This window comes from Lygodium microphyllum, chromosome 7 (genome assembly GCF_053477565.2).
Source record: "Lygodium microphyllum isolate KBCC chromosome 7, Lygodium_microphyllum_v1.1.10, whole genome shotgun sequence".
Taxonomy (NCBI): Eukaryota; Viridiplantae; Streptophyta; class Polypodiopsida; order Schizaeales; family Lygodiaceae; genus Lygodium; species Lygodium microphyllum.
This window is the reverse complement of record NC_141141.1, coordinates 87082896-87105594: the sequence shown is the minus strand read 5'-3', so window position 1 is coordinate 87105594 and position 22699 is coordinate 87082896. Positions and strand designations below refer to the sequence as shown.

Here is a 22699-nt window from a genome sequence, read left to right as displayed (position 1 = left end):
TTCATTTGTCTCGTACGTAAGCATTTTCTTGCTTAACATTCTTTGTGCTTTGTTTACATGTCATTTACTTTGGCAAGTTTGTTTTTAATATTTGTTATAACTCAGAGATGGTGGATGATAATATTCTAAAATTCAGTTGGTAAAATTAATGAAACGTTTCCAAAATGAAGAAAAGAAAGTGAAATGATAAAAAGGAGGATGTCAAAAAACCATCAGAAATTTAGACATTATATTGAACTAGTTAGGCATTTGCGTCTTTGGTATATTGTTCAACTATCCTATGGAAAGTTGGTATCTCATAAACCCTATTTTGATAGGTTTCTAAAAGACAAGTGTTGCTAAGATGTGTTATGATTTTTTGCAAGTTCACTTTCGACATTTGATCCAAATTAGAGATGATACATAATGGTAATTCAACATTTCCATTCTAATGATTTGCAAGCTTAATGATATAAAACCAGTAGTTGTTAAGCCAAGCTTTCTTTGCTTGTCTGAGACATTAAATAATTTTTTAGGATGACTCATTGAATCCTTTGAAAATATTGCAAGTGCTCTTGCTCACAAGTGTGGTATATTGAAATTTTACTATATAGTTATCAGGATGCTATCAGATAAGTACAAAACTAGGTGAAGAATCTTAAGAGAGCAAAGATCAAAGTGTATTGAGAGATATCAATAGGAAATATCTACAAGATTAACTCTCCTAGACTATTTAAAACACACACACACACACACACACACACACACACACACACACACACACACACACACACACACATACATAAGGTCGGGGGGGAAAAATAGTGCCAAAGAAAAGAAGTGGCATGGAAATCCTAAGTGTGTTCACACACATTGCTATGGAAATATGGTTACAAATCACCCTAGGAGTGATGTAGTGAAGAAGAATTGGCACTTGTGTAGGTAAGTGCCAAGCCGAGTGGACTAGATCAATCCGCAAAGGGGAGTATGCCCAAAGCTTTGTGGAAAGCTTCAGACTACTCACTAGCCAAAGCTTTTGTGGAAAGATTTGCAAGGTTGTGTTGTTTTGGCATATAAGCCAAGATTATCTCTCTTGCAGAGACTCTCTCTAACATATTGGTAATGTGCTTCAATGTGCAATTAATAACACACTTTGTTTGCTAGTGAAGATGGTGTGGCACATGATTGTCCATACATACGATACGAAGCATGAATCAAAAACCATTAGTGGATATATGAGTGTTGTAACTACTAGCCCAGTGAAATTTTGAAAGTATGTATTATTTTAGTGGAATATCAACTTCAGTGCCTACGAATGCTTAGGACCTCAGTTATGCAGAAATCTACTCATCTATGAGATTTTGCAAATTAAATGTCAAGCTAATAATGGTTACATAAATTACAGAATCAATAGTCTAATGATAGCGAAAATCATCAAAGCAGTCTTTGGCATAATGAAGGCTCAACTTTAAACTTGTTTTCATTGAAGTAGCTATAGGCTTGTAGTTCTCAACACTAAATATTTGTAATAATATCTCAATATACTTTGTTTTTATGTCTCTTATTAGGGCCAACAGTAGCATATCATGAACATAAACCATAATGATCAAAGGCACATCATCCTCATGTTTGATATGTAAGGTGGTCTTAGTTAGACTATTCTAAAAACCATGTGTAGTGAAGTATGCATGTATATTCTCAAACCATGCATGAGATATTTGCTTTAGACCATACAATGTCCTTTTTAATGTGCATATTTTATTTTCTTATCCCGTTTGCATAAAACCATGAGTGTGAAAAGCATATATTTCATATAAATCACCATTTAAAAATGCAATTTCAATATCCCATTGAAGTACATTCGAACCATCGTAAGATGCTAGTATACAAATGCTATGAATAGTTATCATACAACAAGTGGAAGCAAATGTGTCATCAAAATCAATGCCCTTCCATTGACCATAATCCTTTGCTATTTATTTGGCATGGTAGCAATCAACGCTACTATGTGACGTGCTTTTAAATTGTAAATCCACTTGATACTAATGGCCTTCTTTCTAGGAGGCAAGAAACATGAAAATCAAGTACCATTTTTGACAATAGAATCATGCTTACTTTGTATAACTACTATCCAATTTTGTCAATTTTTAGCCTCTTCAAAAGACATGCTCATCCATATCACACAAGCTAGAAATCACAATACATAAGAATCTGACACATACGACCTACTATTAGAAATGACTAGCCAACCATATATCCAACTTGCTATCACACAATGTTTGCACCAACCATTTCAACATAGTTCTAGAGTAGCTAATCTTTACTAGCTCATCAAATTGTGTATCATTCACATCCACATTAGAAATAGGTTGATTTGTGTTATCATGAGAACTTTTTATAAACTGAAAAACTATCTTATTTAGCACTGCATATGATTACACGCCACTAAAAAGAGACAACAAAGTGTTATAAATATCATTGTGAGCATATATGTCTCTTTTGTACATGAAAGTATAGGTTGAACGACATGTTCCATAAAGACAACATCATGATTAATCAATATATACTTAGTTTATCAATTTTTCAACTTATAACCTCTGTTTTCATTATTGTATCCAATAAAAATGCATTTTATATATTTGTAACTAACTTTTTGTGTTGCACTGGTACCAAAGCATATGCTAAGTAACTAAAAACATGCAAGTGAGATATAAATGCATTTTTTCCATGTCAAAGCCTCATATAGAGAGATAGATTGCAAAGCCTTAGTGGAACACATGTTAAGTACATAGGTTGCACATAAAACAACCTTAAGCTAGAAATGGTGTAGCAAAGCTTAACTCTTAATCATGCATCATGCCATCTCCATGAGAGAGCTATTTTTTATCTTATCTATGCCATTTTGTTGTGATGTATAAGGCATTGTATATTAGTATTTAATCATACATTCAATCATATATGCATTAAATTCCTTTCATATATTTGCCCCTCAATCAAAACAGAGAGTACCCACTTTACATCTTGACAAATTTTGAATTGTGTTGACAAACTACTTGAACCACAAGAACACTTTGAGCTTAGCTTTAAAACCATGTATCCATGCATTCTTGGAGTAATCATGAATGAAAGTCAGGAAGTACAAGTAATTGCCAAAACATGATATTTGCATTGGACCACAAATATCAATGTGGACAAGTTTAATTTGTAATGGCTCTAATTTAGCCATTTTTTGGAAATGAAATATTAAAACTTTATCCAATATACAGTGATCACAAATGTGTTTCCCAAGTGCCTCAAGAGTACACAACGAAGACACTTTATCAAGTTCCTATAAACATAGCAAACTGGCAAAATTCAAATGACCAAAACATGCATGCCAAAGTTTTGCATTTGAAACTACATGTGAAGCTACAACTGCACACAATCCTCCACACATTTACCATGATTATTGAGCTTTGTACAATTGATAACATAATGAACCAAATGTAATAATTGTATCACTAAAAGAGGTCATGAATTGTACATTTGTCTCATCAATGAACTTCACAATCACGTTAATCTTGATAAGCACAAAAATTGATAGAAAATTCTTCTTGATTTGTGGTATATACAAAGCATCCATAAGCGTGAAAGTACTATTGTGAACAACATTCATTAGTATGACTTTGCTAGCTTCTTTATTAACAAGGTAAGAGGAGATATTGCAATATCATTGTCTGTAAGGACATGCTCAAGAGAGGTGAATAGATTACATAGATAAGTAATATACTTTGTAACACTACTATCAAAGTACCATACATAGGAATCCATAATAGACATGGAATAATCAGGTAAAGAAGAGTCATAACTACATTTTGTACTAAATGCCCGCTTTGTATCCTATACATTTGTAGATTTGACTTAGAAGGACAAACATCTACAATAGGCATATTAGTCTCTTTCTTCTTGGCCAGTTTCGTACAATTCTTAAAGGACATGATTTTTTTAAGTTGTAATGTCTACAATATATTTTATTCTCATTTTCCTTCTCATCCTTACTAGCCTTCTTTGTCTAAATAACATATGCAAATTTTTGCTCACTAGTAACAAAGACAACTTTTTCTTTATCTTTCTAAGTAACCATAAAATCTTGATTTGTAACATGCATAATGGACCTTATTTGCCGAGATTATTCTTCTAGCAATGAAGCAAAAACCAAATGATTAAATGACAAGCACTTGGATTGCATTGCATCATCAAATGAAGATTAAATATGAAGCTTTGATAAGAATCAGGAAGACAATTGAGAACAATCTACACAAGTGAACCATTTAGCAAAATCTCATTTGCAACGATTAATTGCTTCTTAAGATCTTTTATTTTTGTGAGAAAAAAATGCTCATCAAATCTCATCCCAACTTGAGAAAATGAAGCGAAGGGTGTTCACGACTTTGCCTAAGAGGTCAATAGTTGCTCTAATACCAATTGTTGAATTTAGTGTTGCAAGAATGTAGTCACACCTAGGAGAAGCAATGTGAGAGAGCACAACTCAAAGTGTATTGAATGGTATTAACAAAGAAGAATTACAAGACTGAGTATGCCCTAAAGTGAATAGACATATATACAAGGACAAGGAAAAAAAAACCTCCTAATAAGGGAAAAAGCACCTCGATAGTCCTAAGTAAGTCCACACACATCGCTACCGAAATATGGTGATAGATCATTGGAACATTATTCTTGATTGCATATAAAATGACCAAATTTCCTATAAAAGGATCAAATGCAATCTATGCCTTGTATAAATCTTTAAACTACATAGTCTTGTCATATTTGCTTGTAGTGGTGTGCACAACTCGTAGATATATCATTATTGAGAATGAGTGTTATGATGAGCCTACTATTACTTTCCACTATGGTAAGTATGCCACCACATGTACTAGCTACATTGGAGCCCATATATTGTGTGTAAAGATCTAAGTGAAAAAGACCATTTTGAGAGGAATATCAACCATATTGCAATAGTTTCAGAGGTGATTTTTATAGAATTCACAGCTTGAAGGGACCTCAAGCTAACCAAGTGGAGTCCACTACCACCTCTCAAGAGGAGTCCAGTTTTTAGACAATAAGAGGGGGGTAGTGAAGCCAATATGAGTGTATACAACTTATCACTAACCCAAGCGGCCATCAATCTTCACCCCATCTTTAAAATGAAAACGTGATTGTGAAATGGAGACTAAAAACAAGGGTTTTTTCCCCATGACGATAGTGATTATATTATTATCTAACAATGAGATTCATTGCTCAACATTATCTATATTCTCATCTCATCAAAATGAGAATAATGTCAAATCCCCTATCTCAATTTTTCGACTAGTAGGTGAGTGGTTGTTTTGTTTTTTTGTTGGTGGTGTTTTTTTGTTTTTTTTTGGGGGGGGGGGAAGAGGTGTAAGTGCTTTGTAGTTATATCATGGCATTGCTACTAGAAACACCTATATAGGTAGTAGTGATTGTGAGCCATGCTTGGTTTCCACTCTACGTGTGATTCCCTATGCCTAGTGGTGAATCCTCATATGTGCGGTGTCACGAGGGTGTAGTCCTGGGATGTACCTATGTTGTATCATTTCTTTCATTGAATAATACAAGAATATACCTTGCTCTCACATATCATGTTACATTTCTATGCTGTGTTGAGTGAGTGAACAAGTGCAAGTGCATCACAATTGGTATCAAAGCAACTCTTGCTTGAAGTGAAGAATTGCTCACGAAAGCAGGAGAGGAGATCCAATGCCTCAAAGAAATTGTGTTGAGACGATCTACTTCATGATGCCCCACATCGTGTCACCCCATGTTGTGTCGACCCCTATTGCGTCGATGTAATGACCCCCCGCACGACGACTCCGACACCAACCAACATCATCTGAAGACGTAATATGGCTTCCCCGCAATACAACCACCATCGAAAGGAGAAATGCAACTTCCCCGCGTCGACAACACCAAAGGTCGGGGCGCCGCTTCCCACGATCACATGGAGGATGACAGAGAGAATGCACCCATCCCAACAATGAAAGGGATTTTGAGGAGTTTAAGGATGTGATGCCAACATAACTACCCAAGGGCCTACCACCCAAAAGAAACATGGACCACAAGATCGATCTCATCCCAGGATAGTTCCATCGGCTCGAGCCCCTTATTATATGAATCACACTAAACTCATGGAGTTGAAGAAACAATTACATGAATTGGAAGATTAAGGTTTCATTCGACCTAGCAAATCTCCCTTCGACGCGCTAGTACTATTTGTCAAGGCAAAGGAGTAAATTTCTGTTGTTTGTACATGAACTAGCCAACAAACTGGCAAATGATGCAGAAATTTACCAAATTCTGCGCAAATCCCCAAAATTTCAAGTCCAAAATTACATATATGTCAGTCAATGACCCATTTGAGTAAAACTTTGCCCATACATTATAGAGCCCTTAATAAAATCACTATAAAGAACAAGTATCCCATGCCCCTAGTTGAAGACCTCTTAGATAGGCTACATGGAGCCAAATACTTTGGTTGTACAGACCTTAGGTTAGGGTACCATTAGACTAGTATAGCAGAAGAAGATATCCCCAAAATTGCATTTTGTACTCGATATGGAAGCTTTGAATGGCTAGTGTTAGGCTTTGGATTGAGTAATGGGCTGAGCACCTTTTGTGGCCTAATGGATGGAGTCTTTCGGCCCGAAATTGATGTCTTCATCATTATCTACATCGATGATATCCTAGTGTATAGTAAAGCTCTAGAGGAACGCAAGAGAAACTTACACCTAGTTTTTAAGAAGCTGAGACAACACAAACTCTATGCCAAGCTTGAAAAATGAGAGTTTGTAGTGAAGGAATTAGAGTTCCTAGGGTTCATTATAGGTGAGACCGATATCAAAGTAGAATCCAATAAAGCAGAAGCCGTAAAGAATCGGCCGGTGCTAAAGACCATGAGGGAAGTTTCAGAATTCCTAGGCTTCACAGTGTTTTGTAGAAGATTCATCAAGGATTATAGCCTAGTCAGTGCACCACTATCCGACCTCACCAAAGGAGAGAGCAATTTCACATGGGGAAGCGAGCAGCAGGTCACTTTTGAGTTGATGAAGAAATGCATTAGTAAAACCCTATCCTCAAAGTACCCTTCACAAAGCCCTTCGAGATCTCCACAGATGCATTAAATTATGGCATTGGGGGAGTACTGGTGCAAGATGGCCACCTCATAGTTTAGGAATCCAAGAAGTTCATAGATGCTAAAACCATATGGAGCACACGAGAAGGAAATGCTAGCAGTGATTCACTGCCTTAGAAAATGGAAGCATTATCTCCAAGACAAACACACAGTGGTCTTCATAGACAACATATCCCTCAAATACTTCTAGTCTCAACCAAAGTTGTCTGCCAAACAAGCATGATAGCTCAACTTTCTAGTAGAATTCTACTTGGAGATTAAACATAAGCCATGGTCCACCAACAAGATAGTAGATGCTCTTAAGTCACAAAGACAATTTGAAAGCCATCAGTGTGGTCAACAGTAACTTCCTCGAGTTAGTGAAGGAGGCTTTGGAACATGACCAAGACATGCACAAGATTATAGAAGAGGTGAAAGCTAACAAGACATCACATGGCATGTATACCCAAGAGGAGGGAATTCTGTTTGTAGAAAAGAGATTGTACAGATTCCCCAACAGCGTGAAATTGAAGGTCATTTTACAAGTGCATGATTGAAAATTAGGTGGGTATAAGGGACAAAGCAAGACACTTGAAGCACTCAAAAAGCAGTTCTTTTAGCCAAACATGAAGGGAGAAGTCATAGACTACATCAAGAAGTGTCCTACTTGTCAACTTGTGAAGGCACCACGCTCCAAGCTAGTAGGATTACTTCAACCAATGCCAGTACCTAGCTGGCCATGGGATGTCATTAGCATGGATTTCATTGTGGAGCTTCTCGAATCCCATGGTTACACCATCATCTTTGTAGTGATGGATACTATTCCTCAAAGCAAGCTCACTTCATCCATGCTAAGCCACCATTGAATGCCAAGGAGGTAGCATGCCCCTTCTTCACGTATGTTTTCAAGCTACATGGCTTACCCTTAGCCATAGTGTGAGATAGAGATGGAAGATTCATGAGTGACATGTGGAAGGAACTCTTTAAGACTTTGAAAACATGGTTGAGATTCTCATTCTCCTTCCACCTGAGATAAATCGGCAAATAGAGATAGTCAACCAAGGCATTGAAGACCATCTCAGAAGCTATGCTCGAGTAGACAAAAAATATTGGGTCTTATACCTCAATGTGCTCAAGTTTCACTACAATAGCTCAATCCAGTCCGCCACATGCTACACACCCTTTGAGTTAGCTTCTAGAAAATAAGTCATCACACCTCTTACCTTGGCCTTAGGAGTTGCCAAAGCTGAAGATTAGAATGTATAAGAATTCTTGAAGAAATGGAGAGACTACAACGCCGCAGCTAAGCATAGTCTAAAACAAAGCAAAATCACCATGATAGAACAAGCCAACAAGAAGCGGAAGGCAATACTCTTTACCAAGGGAGACATGGTCCTCGTGTCAGCTTCCTCCGCCACTGCTGCTATCTCTACACATCAACTGAAGCATTCACAATCATTAGTAAAATAATACAATAAAACCGACAAAAGTGAATACCTAGCAGTCTTCAGCTACATAAATAAATCAACTGGTTAGAAATAAATCCTAACCTTAATTTATTACGAGTGTGCACTCTAAACTCATAAACGTTTATTAATTTAATATGCATTTTGCGAAATCACCCGCTATGGAATCACCCATGTACACACTAAATTAATGAAACGCCCGAAAAGGACAGGCGTCCCCATCAACTTCTCGCACAAAGAATCCTCTTTGTGTATGAGCCCCGGTCATCTAAGTTTACGGAATCCACCGTAAAACCTCACGGAATCCACCGTGGCACGGAATCCGCCGTGAAATATGCCTCCTAGCATCATACCCCCAAGCATGTGTCCCCCCCAAAGAATATGAACCCCAACTTTAATCACCACCACTATGGACCTTACCGCATTACTCAAGTGCTGAACGAAGTAACATACAAGCTTGACATGCTAGAAAGAGAGTGTGTCCATAATGCATGTCATGCATGTCTTCTATGTAGGTTCTATCCTGACAACCAATGGGGGCGGCACATTCCACTGCTTCACTCCAATGGCCCCTTCGAAGTGGAAGCATTTCTTCGGCGCTAGGAACACAAAGGGTACCCCAAGTATGCCACCAAGTGGATGGGGCACCCTCTCAAAGAAGCCACTTGGATTTCGAAAGTGGTGTACGAACGTAGCAATGACACCTTTGCCATTTGGCTCAAGGAGAATCCCAACAATTTTTCCAAGGCGCTTTGAATCATCATGAAACTTATCATAGGCCCAGTAACACCTCCACTCCTCAAATGTAATTGAGTCGAGGGTGGATTCACATTGTAGCCATAATAAACCAAAGCATTCAAATAGTTTAAAGAGACAAACAATGATTATATTGATAGGAAAAGTTGTGTTAAGGCCCCCAACTCCAAGTGCAGTAGACATTGACCAATCTAATAATAAAGGCTGGGTAAAGACCTTGCTAATGTGTCACTGGTAGACATTGGCTAGCTTGTTAGGCCCAGTAACACCTCCACTCCTCAAATGTATTTGAGTCGAGGGTGGATTCACATTGTAGCCATAATAAACCAAAGCATTCAAATAGTTTAAAGAGACAAACAATGATTATATTGATAGGAAAAGTTGTGTTAAGGCCCCCAACTCCAAGTGCAGTAGACATTGACCAATCTAATAATAAAGGCTGGGTAAAGACCTTGCTAATGTGTCACTGGTAGACATTGGCTAGCTTGTTAGAAGCAGCTATATTAAGACCTTGGATGAGTCAAATAATCTCTACCCTTAGATTGCTAAGAATAACAATCCAGTAAGACAAGGTAAGTAAAGGCTTTGTAACTATACCATGGCATTACTACCAAAAACACCTATATAAAGAGTAGTAACTCTAAGCCCTGCTTGGTTTCCACTTTGTGTGATTCCCTATACCCAATGGTAGACCCTCATATGTATAGCGTTACGAGGGTATAATCCAAAGATGTGCTTATGTTATATTGTTTCTTTCATTGAATAATACAAGAGTATACCTTACTCTCACATGTCGTGTTACCTTTCTGTGTTGTGTTGAGTGAGTGAACGAGTTTACATTGGGAGCCTTCGGGCACTGTATACACTCCTTTGGAACAGTGCTCTTTGTTCATTACTCTGTACTGGGCATTCGATAATGATCAAAGGACACATTCCTGATGTTTCTATACTCGCCATGATTATTTTCATTATATCAAGTCTTCATCCTTGCTAAAATTAAGGCTAGTCAATTAACTGACGGCAGACGACGGTTTAGAATTATAACTGATGTGTTCCCCAACTAACGTCATTGCAATACTACCTCAATCTTTCCCTAAGACCCTCGTAATATTGCAAACTCAATGACGATGGAACATGGTGATTGTCTCGGGGGGAAATCAAGTGTAAGCTTGGAGCAAGCTGTACGCAGTTGCAAACATCATGATTCATGACAGAGAATCATGACTGATGAGGGAGGACTGGGGGGCAATGGCGTTGCAGGAACCCTAGTCCCTCACAAATGTTGCCCAACATGTGGTCAGACACGCTCCAAGGAGATACTACCAGCTCCAGAAACTCCTCTTGCTTGGCTTCATGCAACACCCACTTGGTATGGAGCCCGTCCTCAAAGGAAGCTGGGTAAGCTCCATAATCTCTCTGCTTGGGCACATTGGACCTGTTCTCAGGCCTCTTCCCGAATCCAGGTGGATCTGCTGCCAACACGAGCAGGCGGCCTGGCGGATATAGCGCGGGCAACCCCTCTTTCTCACAAACATCACCATCAGCACCACCATGACCATCACCATCACAATCACATTGGCCTGTTGCTTGCTGCCATCTCTTCTTCATCCCATCCATCCCTTGCCCCACCTTCTCCTGCATGTCCCCCATCGCCTGTGCTGCCTTGTCTATGTTGTCCCACTCCGGATCCCCCTTCAACAGACTCCTTGCGTGCTCCCAGTCGAAGTCCCTCAGCTGCTGCCTCAGCCTCTCCAGTGTCACGATCGAGAACCTGGGGACAACGTCATACGCCGACAAGATGCTGGTGGCGAACCGGCTGCTCTCCACTGCCAGCTCCCGGGTCAGGCTGGCGGGCGTGGAGAATCCCCAGCATTCCATGCCTGGGTAGTCCTCCTTTAGCTGGAAACCACCTATGATTCCAACAGCAGCACCCATGCTGTGCCCAACCACAATCAGCTGTGTTTGCTCGCTGGTCTTGCGAGCCTCTGCAAAGGCTTTGTGAAGGTGTGGCCTGGCCTCCTCTACCAGGACTTCTGCAGCGTGTGCATAGCCGGCATGCGCACAGCCACCCCGGAACTTCTCAGGGGAGACACCTGAGTTCAGGAGCATGTCCAGGATGTGGGATGTGCCACGGATGGCCAGGACCACAGCTCCATGAGGTGGGTCCAGGCACACGGCATACGCAGGCCGGAGAGAGTCAGGGTCCGGATTCCATTCGACATGGACAATGGCGGATTCCGGCAACTGTGTCTGCAGGGAAAATGAGGCACGGTCACATGAATACACCGCCTCAGCCACTGCCCTCCAGTGCTGAGCACGAGCTAGAAACTCTGCATTTGTGCTCAGCTCTTCGATGGGCCTGCCCGGGGGCGGGGGAGGTTCCTTCTCTGCAACCTGCAGAGGACAAAATCAGACACATACAAATGAAGAATTGAACAGATCAATTTAATAGATGAGAGGAATTGTTTGATTTAAGTTGGCCATGGCTGGCACGCTGAATACAAAACAGATGATAACATCTGCACCATACAGATGTGTTCGCTGATCGGCGATGGGTGCCAAGCTCAATACAAAAACAGAAATAACAATATTTTCAACAAAAAGAGGGGATGAATGATTGGCCATGGTTGCCAAAAGCCAGAATTAAAGATGGAAATGAGAAAATTTGCATGCAAACAAATGTCATGAACGGGAACAATTTACCTTGGCCATTGCTGCCACGCTCAAGGTGAGGTCCCTGACAGACCAGGGGCCGATGTGCTTCTGGAAGCTTGTTGCCCCCTTGACGATGATTTGCACAGGGAGAGAGCCCTGGCTGCCGCCATCGCGGGCTTCCTGGAGCTTGTTCCATGCCTTCTGGCTCGCAACGAGAGCCCCGAGAGCGCCGAGCCCTACGACCACGACCCTCCACATGAACGCCTGCGAGCGTATTCAATGGATTCCTTAACGATATGGGGCCTCTGGACAGCGCTCTTGCTCCGCCCCTCTCTCTCCCGCCGACGAAGAGGAAGAAGAAGATTTATTGGGCATAGAGGCTATGGCTTCCCGCAACGTGTCGTCTCGCCTCCTGCGCTTCTGCCACTTGTCACTCGACCTTTCCTCCCTCGAAATTCCAAACCCACCATATCACGTGTCCACTCTCCCCTCCCTGATGACGTGGCAGCAACCTAGTTTTTGCATTTGGACTCCGAGTAGGCCTCCCTTCAACTGATTTTATCAATTCCTAGAACCTCCACCAGGCCCAACGTTTATGATTGATTCCGGTACCACTCGGAATGGAGGGGGGTTGTGGATTGCGGGGAGGATATGGGCCGTTGCTTTTTGGCCAAAAGTAAACCTGTCCAGAAAAGTAAACCCAGCCTGACATGTAAACCCAACTTGCCAAAAAGGTGGGATGTTAGAAAAGGTGGCGAGTCACGCAACATGTGGATGGGGCCCGCGATTTTCGCCAAGGCGCATTGCATGGGACAGGGTAATCACGATAATGGAAGGGGATACGACAAATTAATGGATATGGTGGGGCTTGGGTTATTATATGGTTACTGAGGGGTGATTGGTGGATTAAAAACAAGACATTTGCGCATCTGAGCTCAATAGAACGGCATGGGGAGTCCCTTGTTCGTATGACTTCCAAAGTAGACCAAAAGTAAACCCAACCCGATTAGTAAACCCAGCCACCATTTTGCGAGCAGAGTGGGAAACTGTTGACGCAAAAAACGCTCTCGATATTACCCACATAATATATCTGCATGCAATGCATATTGAAGGAATCTTTGTGCAGGAGCTCTAAGGTCCACGTGGCAACCATACATGGGCATCACAAGTTGAAATCTTTGCGATCCGTCAGTCATGGCTTCTCCATCAAGGTACATATAGTTCTATCTCTTTCTCTTATGTTTTCAATGGATGCATTACAACATTGTGATTATGTTTTCGTGATATATGGGTGATATGTGCTCGTATAGTCAACGGCTATGGATTATATTGGAGAGCGATCCTGAGATTGAGGAAGTTGATACTGATGAAGAAACATCGGATAAATCATCAAGCGATGAGGTTGAGATGGACTTCTTTGCTAAAGGCAATGATTCAACAATACAAGAAAGCAAGAGCGTTGCAACAAACGCGCTTAATTTCACCTCATCAAAGTACTTCTCATTCGACAAGGAGAGCTATGGATTGATGGTAAGTGACTTGAATGGAGAAAAAGCCATCACATTGGGGGTGCTCAAGCATTACGACAAAAGGGATCTATTAGATCTAAAGAAGTGGAGAGGATAAAAGAAAGTCTTTGCACGGGAAGAAACGATGATGGACAAGTTGTGCTAGCCCTTAAATCGGAGCCATCATTGCACATTGCATGTATAGAGGATTGGGAGAGTATTTTCCTTGCAACTCACATAAATAGGGTTACAGGTGCTCACGCACGCATTAATGCCACAATTGAATCCATCAAATCCAATTGGTATACAGACATAAGAAAGCATGGCATCCCTCTCACTTATGTGAAAGAGCTCATCGGTGCTTGTACTTGCAAGGCATCCATAAAGCCCCATGGGTTTGACGGACAAGTACTTAGCTTGGAGCTTACCTTAGACATATCTCTTGTGGAATGCCAACTTCAAGAGATCATGGTTGCTGGTCAAGGTTCGCTCAACCAAAACGCATGGTTTAGGGAAGACAATAGTGGAATATGCATATCATTGTGGTGGCATCGCAACACGCAAAGGCTCCCAAATTCGTAGATTGAGAACCTCAAAGAAATAGGGTTGCCCATTCAACGTGCAAATCGAGTATAAAGATGGTCTCCACAAGGTTACTCTACAGGTACATGCTCTACACGAGGGCCATGCACTTGGTTCTCGCAGTGATTTGTATCATTTTCCACTGCATCCATGTGTGGTTAATTTCTGCAAGGGCGATTTGTTTGATGTGGGGACATGCCACCATGTCGCCAAGATGAGCTTGACGAAAGAGCAATTTCATTTCAAAAATGCCTCTCCATTAGATCGTGTGATGTATAGGCTCTTCATGATTCCAAGAGAGGTCCAAACACTATCTTACCAAATGCGAAATGAAGGTATTTTCTCATCTTTTAAGCTATTGTTCGATGGTCTTGGGCTGCCTTGAGCATCAATGCTATTGGTATCTTGCAGGCAAACTTTCTAAGGATGATTGGACCGCAATGTACTTGGAGGCGATTTGCCTACGAGACCAAAATAAGGTACTTGTCATATTTCTCTCAATGTTTATATGTTATAGTGATTAGTACATCTATTTGATAAAGCAATCATGGGTCCTTTAGGTGCTATATTGCCAACCATATAATCCACATGCAAAAGTAGACAAGGATAGACCATTCATATTGGTTGTCCAAGATGAATGGATGCTAGAAATGAGCAAGAGGTTCTCAAAGAATAGTGCCTAGGCGATTGATAGCGCATTTAAGACCAATGTGTTTGGCATTCCTCTCTATGGAGCCGTTCTACCAAACCAGCAAGTTTACTGTTCGGGCTAGGTTTACTTTTGGTCTACTTTGGAAGTCATACGAACAAGGGACTCTCCCATGCCATTCTATTGAGCTCCTCCACCAATCACCCCTCAGCAACCATATAATAACCCGAGCCCCATCATATCCATTAATTTGTTGTATCCCCTTCTCTTGTAGTGATTACCCTGCCCCATGCAATGTGCCTCGGTGAAAATCGCGGGCCTCGTCCACATGTTCTATGATTTGACAGCTTTTTCGATAGCCCACCTTTCCGGCAGGTTGGGTTTACATGTCAGACTGGGTTTCCTTTTGTGGATGGGTTTACTTTTTGCCAAAAAGCAGCGGTCCAGATCCTCCCCGTGGTCCACAGCCCCTCTCCACCGTCGATCCCAACTCCCCCCACCCCATGGCACATAGTGCTGAGGGAAGCCCACAAAGACCAATCCACATGTGTGAGTGAATTTTAGATGGAATAATTTACGATTTTGAGATCCTTAAAAGCTATATTGGCCAATGAAAAGCGTTGCATGTGAGGAGATAAAAGCAAACCTTTTTGAACAATGGTTTCCTTGCTGGCTGAAAAGGGTTCACAGTTCTTCACAATCCGGTGCCCAAACCCAAAGCGTGTAACCTTGCAGATTCATGAGGGCGCTGTGAGCCTGGTAGAAAACTCGAGGCTGGTGGATACAAATTCTAATCTATGCTATTTTATTATTTGAGCTACATATTCAGGAGGTGTTGAAGCACCAAGGAGCTCCCGAACCTCGCTCCCAAACCAAACCAAAAAAGGTACTCATTAATTGCTCATGATTGTATGAGGATTGTACATGATTGGGAGCAGAGAGATGTATGTGGTCTCTTTCCTCCTCTCTCTCTCTCTCTCTCTCTCTCTCTCTCTCTCTCTCTCTCTCTCTCTCTCACTCACTCACTTTGTATTTTCGATAGTCCACAATGGAAAGCAGCTGGTAACATTTTTTTCAACACTTCACAACTGCAAACACAGGTAGTGGTAGGTAGCAACTAGCAGTAGAGAGCAACAGGTAGGTGAGTCATCATTCTCTCTCTCTCCCCTCATGCATGGGAGGTGGTGAATGGTCTCCAGTATCCAACATGTGGGGGGACTTTCCATTGTTGATCCTCCCTATCTCTCCAACGGCCTGTCGTCGCCTTAGGGCGATGATATTGGGGCTCAGTAACCTGCATCTCTAGAGGAGAGAGGAGATGATGAAGAGTATGTGGAGACAATGTTTGGAAGCGGCAAAGCTTCACGAGAGTAGAGGTCTGGTCAGATGTTGCCATGGCATAGAGAGAGAGAGAGAGAGAGAGAGAGAGTAGCTTAGTTTGTGATGTTATTAGTTAGCGGGTTATTGTAAGTTAGTTGCTAGTTGGTTAGTTTATGATGTTGTTAGTTAGTAGGTTATTGTAAGCTAGGTAGTTAGAGAGAGAGAGAGTTATTCCTTAGTGAGTTATTGTTAGTTAGTTATTAGTTGGTTGGTTAGTAGTAGGTGATTTTAAGATAATTGTTAGTAGGTTAGTTTATGATATTATTAGTTGGTAAGTTTAGAGAGAGAGAGAGAGAGAGAGAGAGAGAGAGATGGTATCTTAGTTAGTTATAGTTATGTAGGTTAGTTAGAGTATATTTTTGTAAGTTAGTTATGGGTTCGTTATGAGAGAGAGAGAGAGAGAGAGAGAGAGAGAGAGAGAGAGAGATGGTAGTTTGGTTTTCTTGGTACGATTTAAATTATTATCTTACTCTTTATCAGTGTTTTGGTTTTCTTAGTACAATTTTGTTTGTGAGGATTGGTTGTTTGGGCAGTTTTTGATGACTATTATCTAGGTTGGTGGTCTCTCTTTCTCTCTTCCTCTAGATTGCAGTTCTGTTTTGTTGTATTTGTTAGTTTATTTGTTATTATTGGTTTGGTGAGAGAGAGAAGTAGAAAGAGAGAGTTTTGTTTCATGTTAGTGTCAGTTTTGTCAATAGGTCTCTCTCTCTCTCTCTCTCTCTCTCTCTCTCTCTCTCTCTCTCTCTCTCTCTCTCTCTCTCAGAGGTGGAGAGTGAGGAGCATTTTGTTCTCAGATGCCCGGCATACTCAGAGTTGAGATCTAGATACACATTGAGCAGCTCACTTCAGGGATGTATGACTGATATGGATCAGAGATCATTTGGCCGTTTTTTGGGAGAGGCATGGCACATCAGAGAGCAGAGCACACATCGGGTCCCAGTCAGAGAGGGGCCCACCCAGATGACTATTACACAATTCTTTCAGACAGATAGAGTGAGAGCTACTGTACCAGCCTCCAGCCAGACCCCCGGGCTCACACTACAACAGGTTGAGGACCAGCGTACCCGACGCCGCACGAGGATCCGTGGGTTTCGGACCCCACAGCCACACCGACAGGAGATCCGGAGGATTCTTGATCTACATCGACATCAGACTGAGATCCGATGACACTCGACACATTGGATCTCAGATCTCCAGTTTGCTCTTTCTCCACCGCCGATGTACCACATCCTGCATCCAGGAGGGATCACCTGCTATATTAGCGACTTCGACGATTGCTACTACATCCCAGGATAGTATATCTCCCTGCATCTGTTACATATACACATCGCACCACTTTATCACAGCCGATAGTTGTTCCCCTATCACAGCCGACATTTGTTCCCCTTTTATAGCCATTATCTGGAGTATCAGAGCTACATACGCACATACACATACACGACACTTATCACACTCACAGCACCGTATTTTCAGTTTCCAGTTTTTAGCTTTTCATTCAGCACTTTTATTTTGGATAGCTGGACCTCATCAGTTGTATCACAGTTTGTCTCATAGGCCAGTTTTGGTCTTTAGAAGACGTTAATATAACTTTCTTTCTTTGCTTATGACCATCCAGATTTGACTACTCATGTGTTTCACAAAAAAAATCCCGATTTAATGTATAGGTTGTTGTGGAAGGAGCTCTTTGGAAAGGTTGTGGGCTATGTTATTGTGATTGAATTTCAAAAGAGGGGGCTACCACATTCTCATACTTTGCTAATTTTAGATCAATCTTTTAAACCTTCTGAAGCATGTCACTTTGATAGAATGGTTTGTGCTGAGTTGCCGGATAGAGTTAAGTTTTCAGCTTAATTTGAGACAATTTCAAAATAATGAGGGCATATGTGGGCAAATGAGTTTTTATTCCTCAAATTACTTTTATTTCCAATGCTAGACAATTACCATTTACTATGAAATAGAGGCAATTTCCCATCTAGTTGGCATTCGCTATGACAATCAACAAGTCGTAGGGACAGATTCTATCCATTGTTAGGCTTTATCTAAAGGCATCAATATTTACACATAGTCAGTTGTATGTTGCATTTTCAAGGGTAAAATCTTTGCATGAAAATCCTATTGGGTGAAAAGAATGGGGATATGATCACAAATATTGTATACAAGGATGTACTTCGAAAGGTACAGTAATGTGCATTGCTTTCTCTGTTGAGATGTAGTTATTGATGACCATGTATGGACACTGGTTTGACATGTATGTGAATTGCTCTTCATGCCATATTTAGTTAACGACAAAATGACTACCATAGAATGGCACTATTTTCCAACATCTAACTATCAAAGCGAATTATTTTTTGTATTTCACTATTTATTTAACTTTTGCAAATGCCTATCCTAGAGTGGCACTATTACCCAGCTTTTGACTATTAAAAGGAGCTACATTGCACATTGTGTGTAGTAATGAGTGATGATATCATAGGAAGGATGCTTGCAAGAGTTGTTGAGCATTTACATGGTGATGTTAATATTGATATTAACAAGCTCCCGCTTTTTATTAAAGTTGTACATTTTGGATTGTGGATACATGCAATGTTTTCGATTGCATATGTAGGAGATTGACCACAAGAAGAGGTTTCAATGCTCTCATACTAATAAGATACCGAGGCATTAGTTTAAGTATGGATTTAAAGATTTGGGTTGCTTTGTGACACTGCATCAACGTTTGTCAATACCTATTGAATGGTTCACACATGTTTGACTAGGTATTATTATTGTTAAAATGAAATGGTCTTTGTTAGTTGTTCCACGTACTTATATTGTGATTTTATTATAATGCATTGGATAATAATTATCCCCTATTTCATATGCTAAAGAGAGAGGTAAGGCTATCACATCACCCATGCAATTACCAATAGAAACAGTGGGATCGTTCCTTGCTTCCCCTTCACATGTTTTGCTCGAGGATGAAGATTTTGCTAATGATTCCTCGAAGAAGAGGAAGCTTTGTGCATGTGATTTCTTACATTTGTGTAAAGAGGAAAGTTTGTAAGTATGGTGTATAGAAGAGATTGTTTCTATGCCTAGCATTATGTATTACAAATTTTATAAACTACTTTTAATTTTAAGTTTGATGTGAGAGAGAGAGAGGGAGGGAGGGAGGGAGGGAGGGAGGAAGGGAGAGGAAACCATTCTAAATATTACATGATGAAGCAAACACATGTCTTCTTATGATTGTGTATGGATGAGATTATATGTATATCTAGCATTCTCTATTTTATAATGAGAGAGAGAGAGAGAGAGAGAGAGAGAGAGAGAGAGAGAGAGAGAGAGAGAGAGAGAGAGAGAGAGAGAGAGAGAGGAGATAATAGAAAATAAAATAAAACAAAAGGCAGAGATGGAGAGAGGGAGAAAGAGGATTTATAGAGAGAATTGGGGGGGGGGGGAGAGAGAGAGAGAGAGCGAGAGAAATAAAACATCTTAGAAATAGAGAGGGAAAACAGGAGAAATGGATTATTGAGCGAAGTTGACGTGCAACAGCATAACAATTTCACTTACTGCTTGTGAAGCTACTGCAAATCGGCCTAGCATTCTGCGCACGCAAAGTGCGCACGGAATGCTAGTACTTTGCTATAGAATGAATGACACGATTCTACTCACTAGAATTTTTTCCTTATAAATTCTAGGCATTTATGAAAGCCTAGTTATTCAAATAAAGAGTGGGCATAACTATGTTTAATATACTGATTAAACATAGTTACGAAAGCCTAGCCATTCAAATAAAGAGTGGGCATAACTATGTTTAATATACTGATTTTGTAGTGCTTTAGGTATTACTAATTTTATTTCTTGATGTTGATCTATATATTATAATGCATTTATGAAAGCCTAGCTATTCAAATAAAGAGTGGGCATAACTATGTTTGATATACTGATTTTGTAGTGCCTTAGGTATTACTAATTTTATTTCTTGCTATTGATCTATATATTATAATGCATTGTTTTAAGTATAATGTCTCCTAAGTTATAAATTCTAGGCATTTATGAAAGCCTAGCTATTTAAATAAAGAGTGTGCATAACTATGTTTAATATACTGATTTTGTAGGGCCTTAGGTATTACTAATTTTATTTCTTGCTGTTGATCTATATATTATAATGCATTGTTTTCAATATAATGTCTCCTTAGTTATTTAGTTTGTCTCTTTTGATTCATAGATAGAGTTTAGATTACCCTAGTTCTATTATTGAAGTCCTACTACAAGTTGAATATTTATAATTACTTGTTCAATTGTTGTGTGATATCTTAGGAAGTCCATGAACGATATTGTTTTCTATATCCTTTCAAAATTATAAACTTGAATTGCTAGGATTCATAAGAAAAGATGATTTGGAGGACAAAACTTCTTAATCAATGCTATAAAGGTGATGGTTAGTTTCAATAATTAATTTTGTCCCATGTTGTATGGATGGAGTCTTTCTAACAACCATGTCATAGCTAAATGTTCCTTTTCTGTCTTTGAGTGATTAGTTTCTATTTTGGAAAGAGTTCAACTAATAAAGCAAGTTGGTCTTTAATTTTGATATTGATATTGTTGTAAATAATACCACTCATATCCTAATGTTAGAAGCATCTATTTGCAAAAGAAAATGTTTTCCAAAATTTGGGTAGTTCAATATAATTGCTTTAGAGTCTTAATCCTTAAGTTGTTCAAGTGTTTTTTGAGATTTATGGATCTACACAAATATTTTCTTCCTTTTTAGTAACTGTTGGAGTAGGGTTATCTCTATTAAATCACATAAAAAGTGATTCACAAATTGTATCCTATCTAAAACAATGTTGTAATAGTTTAACATGTTTTGGTTCTAAAATTGCTTTAATTGTTGTTATTTTCTTTGGATTTATTTGGATTTGTTCATTAGATATTATGAAACCTAAAAATTTTAATTGGGTTCTCCATCTAGACTTCTTAAGTTGTAACTTAAGACTTAAAATTTTCAAAATTTCTAATTCTTCTTTTGAAAAATTTAAATGGTCATCCCATATCTTTGTATGAATCAAAATGTCACCTAGGTAGACTACTAATACTTTTTAATTCTATTAGACATGCAAATAATTTATCTACTAATGGTTGAAAACAACTTTGGGCACTAGAAAATCTGAATGTCAATATACTTGAAATTCATATAGTCATTTTGCTATATTGAAAGGTGTGTTTTGTTGATCTTGCTTTGTATTTGGAATTGGCCAATAACTAGGGGCTAAATCTAGAGACCTAATGTATTTTGTTTGTCCTACAACTAGAGCCTTTATTCTAATCATTAGAGAAATATCATATTGCATTATTTTTGTATTGGACAATAATCATCACAAAAATTATATTCACATGAACCTTTCTTGCTGTGGTTTGGCTACCCATGGGATTTTATATACATGTATTATCCCTTGTTTTAACATTTCTTGAACAACTAGTTAAATTGTTTCATTTTCCTTTGGATATCATCTTCATTGTGCCATTTTAATTGGTGTGTAGCTTGGTGTTGATATTTGGTTGCAAGGAGAAGGGAGATTGCACAAACATGGAGAGTGTGAGAGAGAAGAACACACTGTGTTTGTGGTGTCTAATAGCCCTGTTGTGAGAAATACCTTATTGCTTTATCACTCAACAAACAAAGAATGAGTGTGTGTTTATATATAGTTAGGGTTAGTGAGTAAGATGGGCTACCAAACACATTGGCCTTTACCCCAACAACCTCCCACTTAAAGGTCAATGTGCATTTAAGGGAGATAAAATAAAAAGAGAATATATGAGATAAATACCCTCACCCAATGCCCATCAACTCCATGTAATGTGCAAACTTTTTGAAGGGTAGACTCTTGATGAGAAAGTCCATTGGGTTATCATTGGTATGAACTTTGATGAGCTTAGCTCACTTACTCTCAAGCACCTAATGAATGAAATGATGCCTCACTTCTATATGCTTGGTTTTTTCATGAAAATAATGATTCTTTATTAATAGGATGACACTTTTGACTATCAGTGTGAATAATGACATGCCTTTATTAATGCCCAAGCCTCCCATTAAAAGAGTAAGCCCTACGGATTCTTTCCATGCCTCTATGGCTACAACATACTTAGCTTCGATGTGGTTGATAATGTTATGCATTTGTGCAAACAAGAAATCCATGAGATTGCACCACCATACAAGGTAAGAATACATCATGTGGTTGACTTTTTGTTCTTAACATTCCCTATTGAGAAAATGAGCATTAATTGCTTTCTCCCTTAAAATGTTGAAACACTCAGATGACATAATTCTTATGGGATATTAGAGTAATCTCTTCATTTTATCCTTGCTTATGTGCATGCTAAGAATGTGATGTAGATATCCCAAATCCTTAATTTGAAAGGTTTTCTTTAACCTTTTCTTCAAGAAGGCATCAGTATACTTGCTTTTCTTAGCTATCAACATATCATCCACATAAAGGATAACATTATCAAGCTATCATATTTAGCCTTTCTAGTGTATAAGCAATGATATGTCTCACTTGTCTCGTAG

The 22699-nt window shown here is 39.5% G+C and overlaps 1 protein-coding gene across 2 annotated transcripts; it reads right to left on the bottom strand.

Moving 5' to 3' along the window:
- Positions 1-7518: 7518 nt before the first annotated feature.
- Positions 7519-12390, bottom strand: LOC148033659 (uncharacterized). 2 transcript variants are annotated; one of them, XR_015691342.1, is made up of 3 exons: positions 12079-12390; positions 8276-11769; positions 7521-8180 (listed from the first exon to the last, which is right to left on the bottom strand). XR_015691342.1 is itself a non-coding variant. In XM_087681575.1 (2 exons), exons 1-2 carry the CDS (start codon positions 12286-12288, stop codon positions 10594-10596), a joined length of 1386 nt encoding a protein of 461 aa, XP_087537701.1. In that variant the 5' UTR covers positions 12289-12390; the 3' UTR covers positions 7519-10593. The 2 variants fall into 2 exon arrangements, 1 of the variants encoding a protein (XP_087537701.1); XM_087681575.1 differs by having other exon boundaries at positions 7519-11769.
- Positions 12391-22699: the final 10309 nt, after the last annotated feature.

Coding starts and splice junctions, on each gene's coding strand:
- LOC148033659 (XM_087681575.1), bottom strand. CDS start 12,288: ATGTGGAGGGTCGTGGTCGTAGGGCTCGGCGCTCTCGGGGCTCTCGTT. Junction 11,770..12,078: donor GCGTGGCAGCAATGGCCAAG/GTAAATTGTTCC, acceptor TGTCCTCTGCAG/GTTGCAGAGAAGGAACCTCC.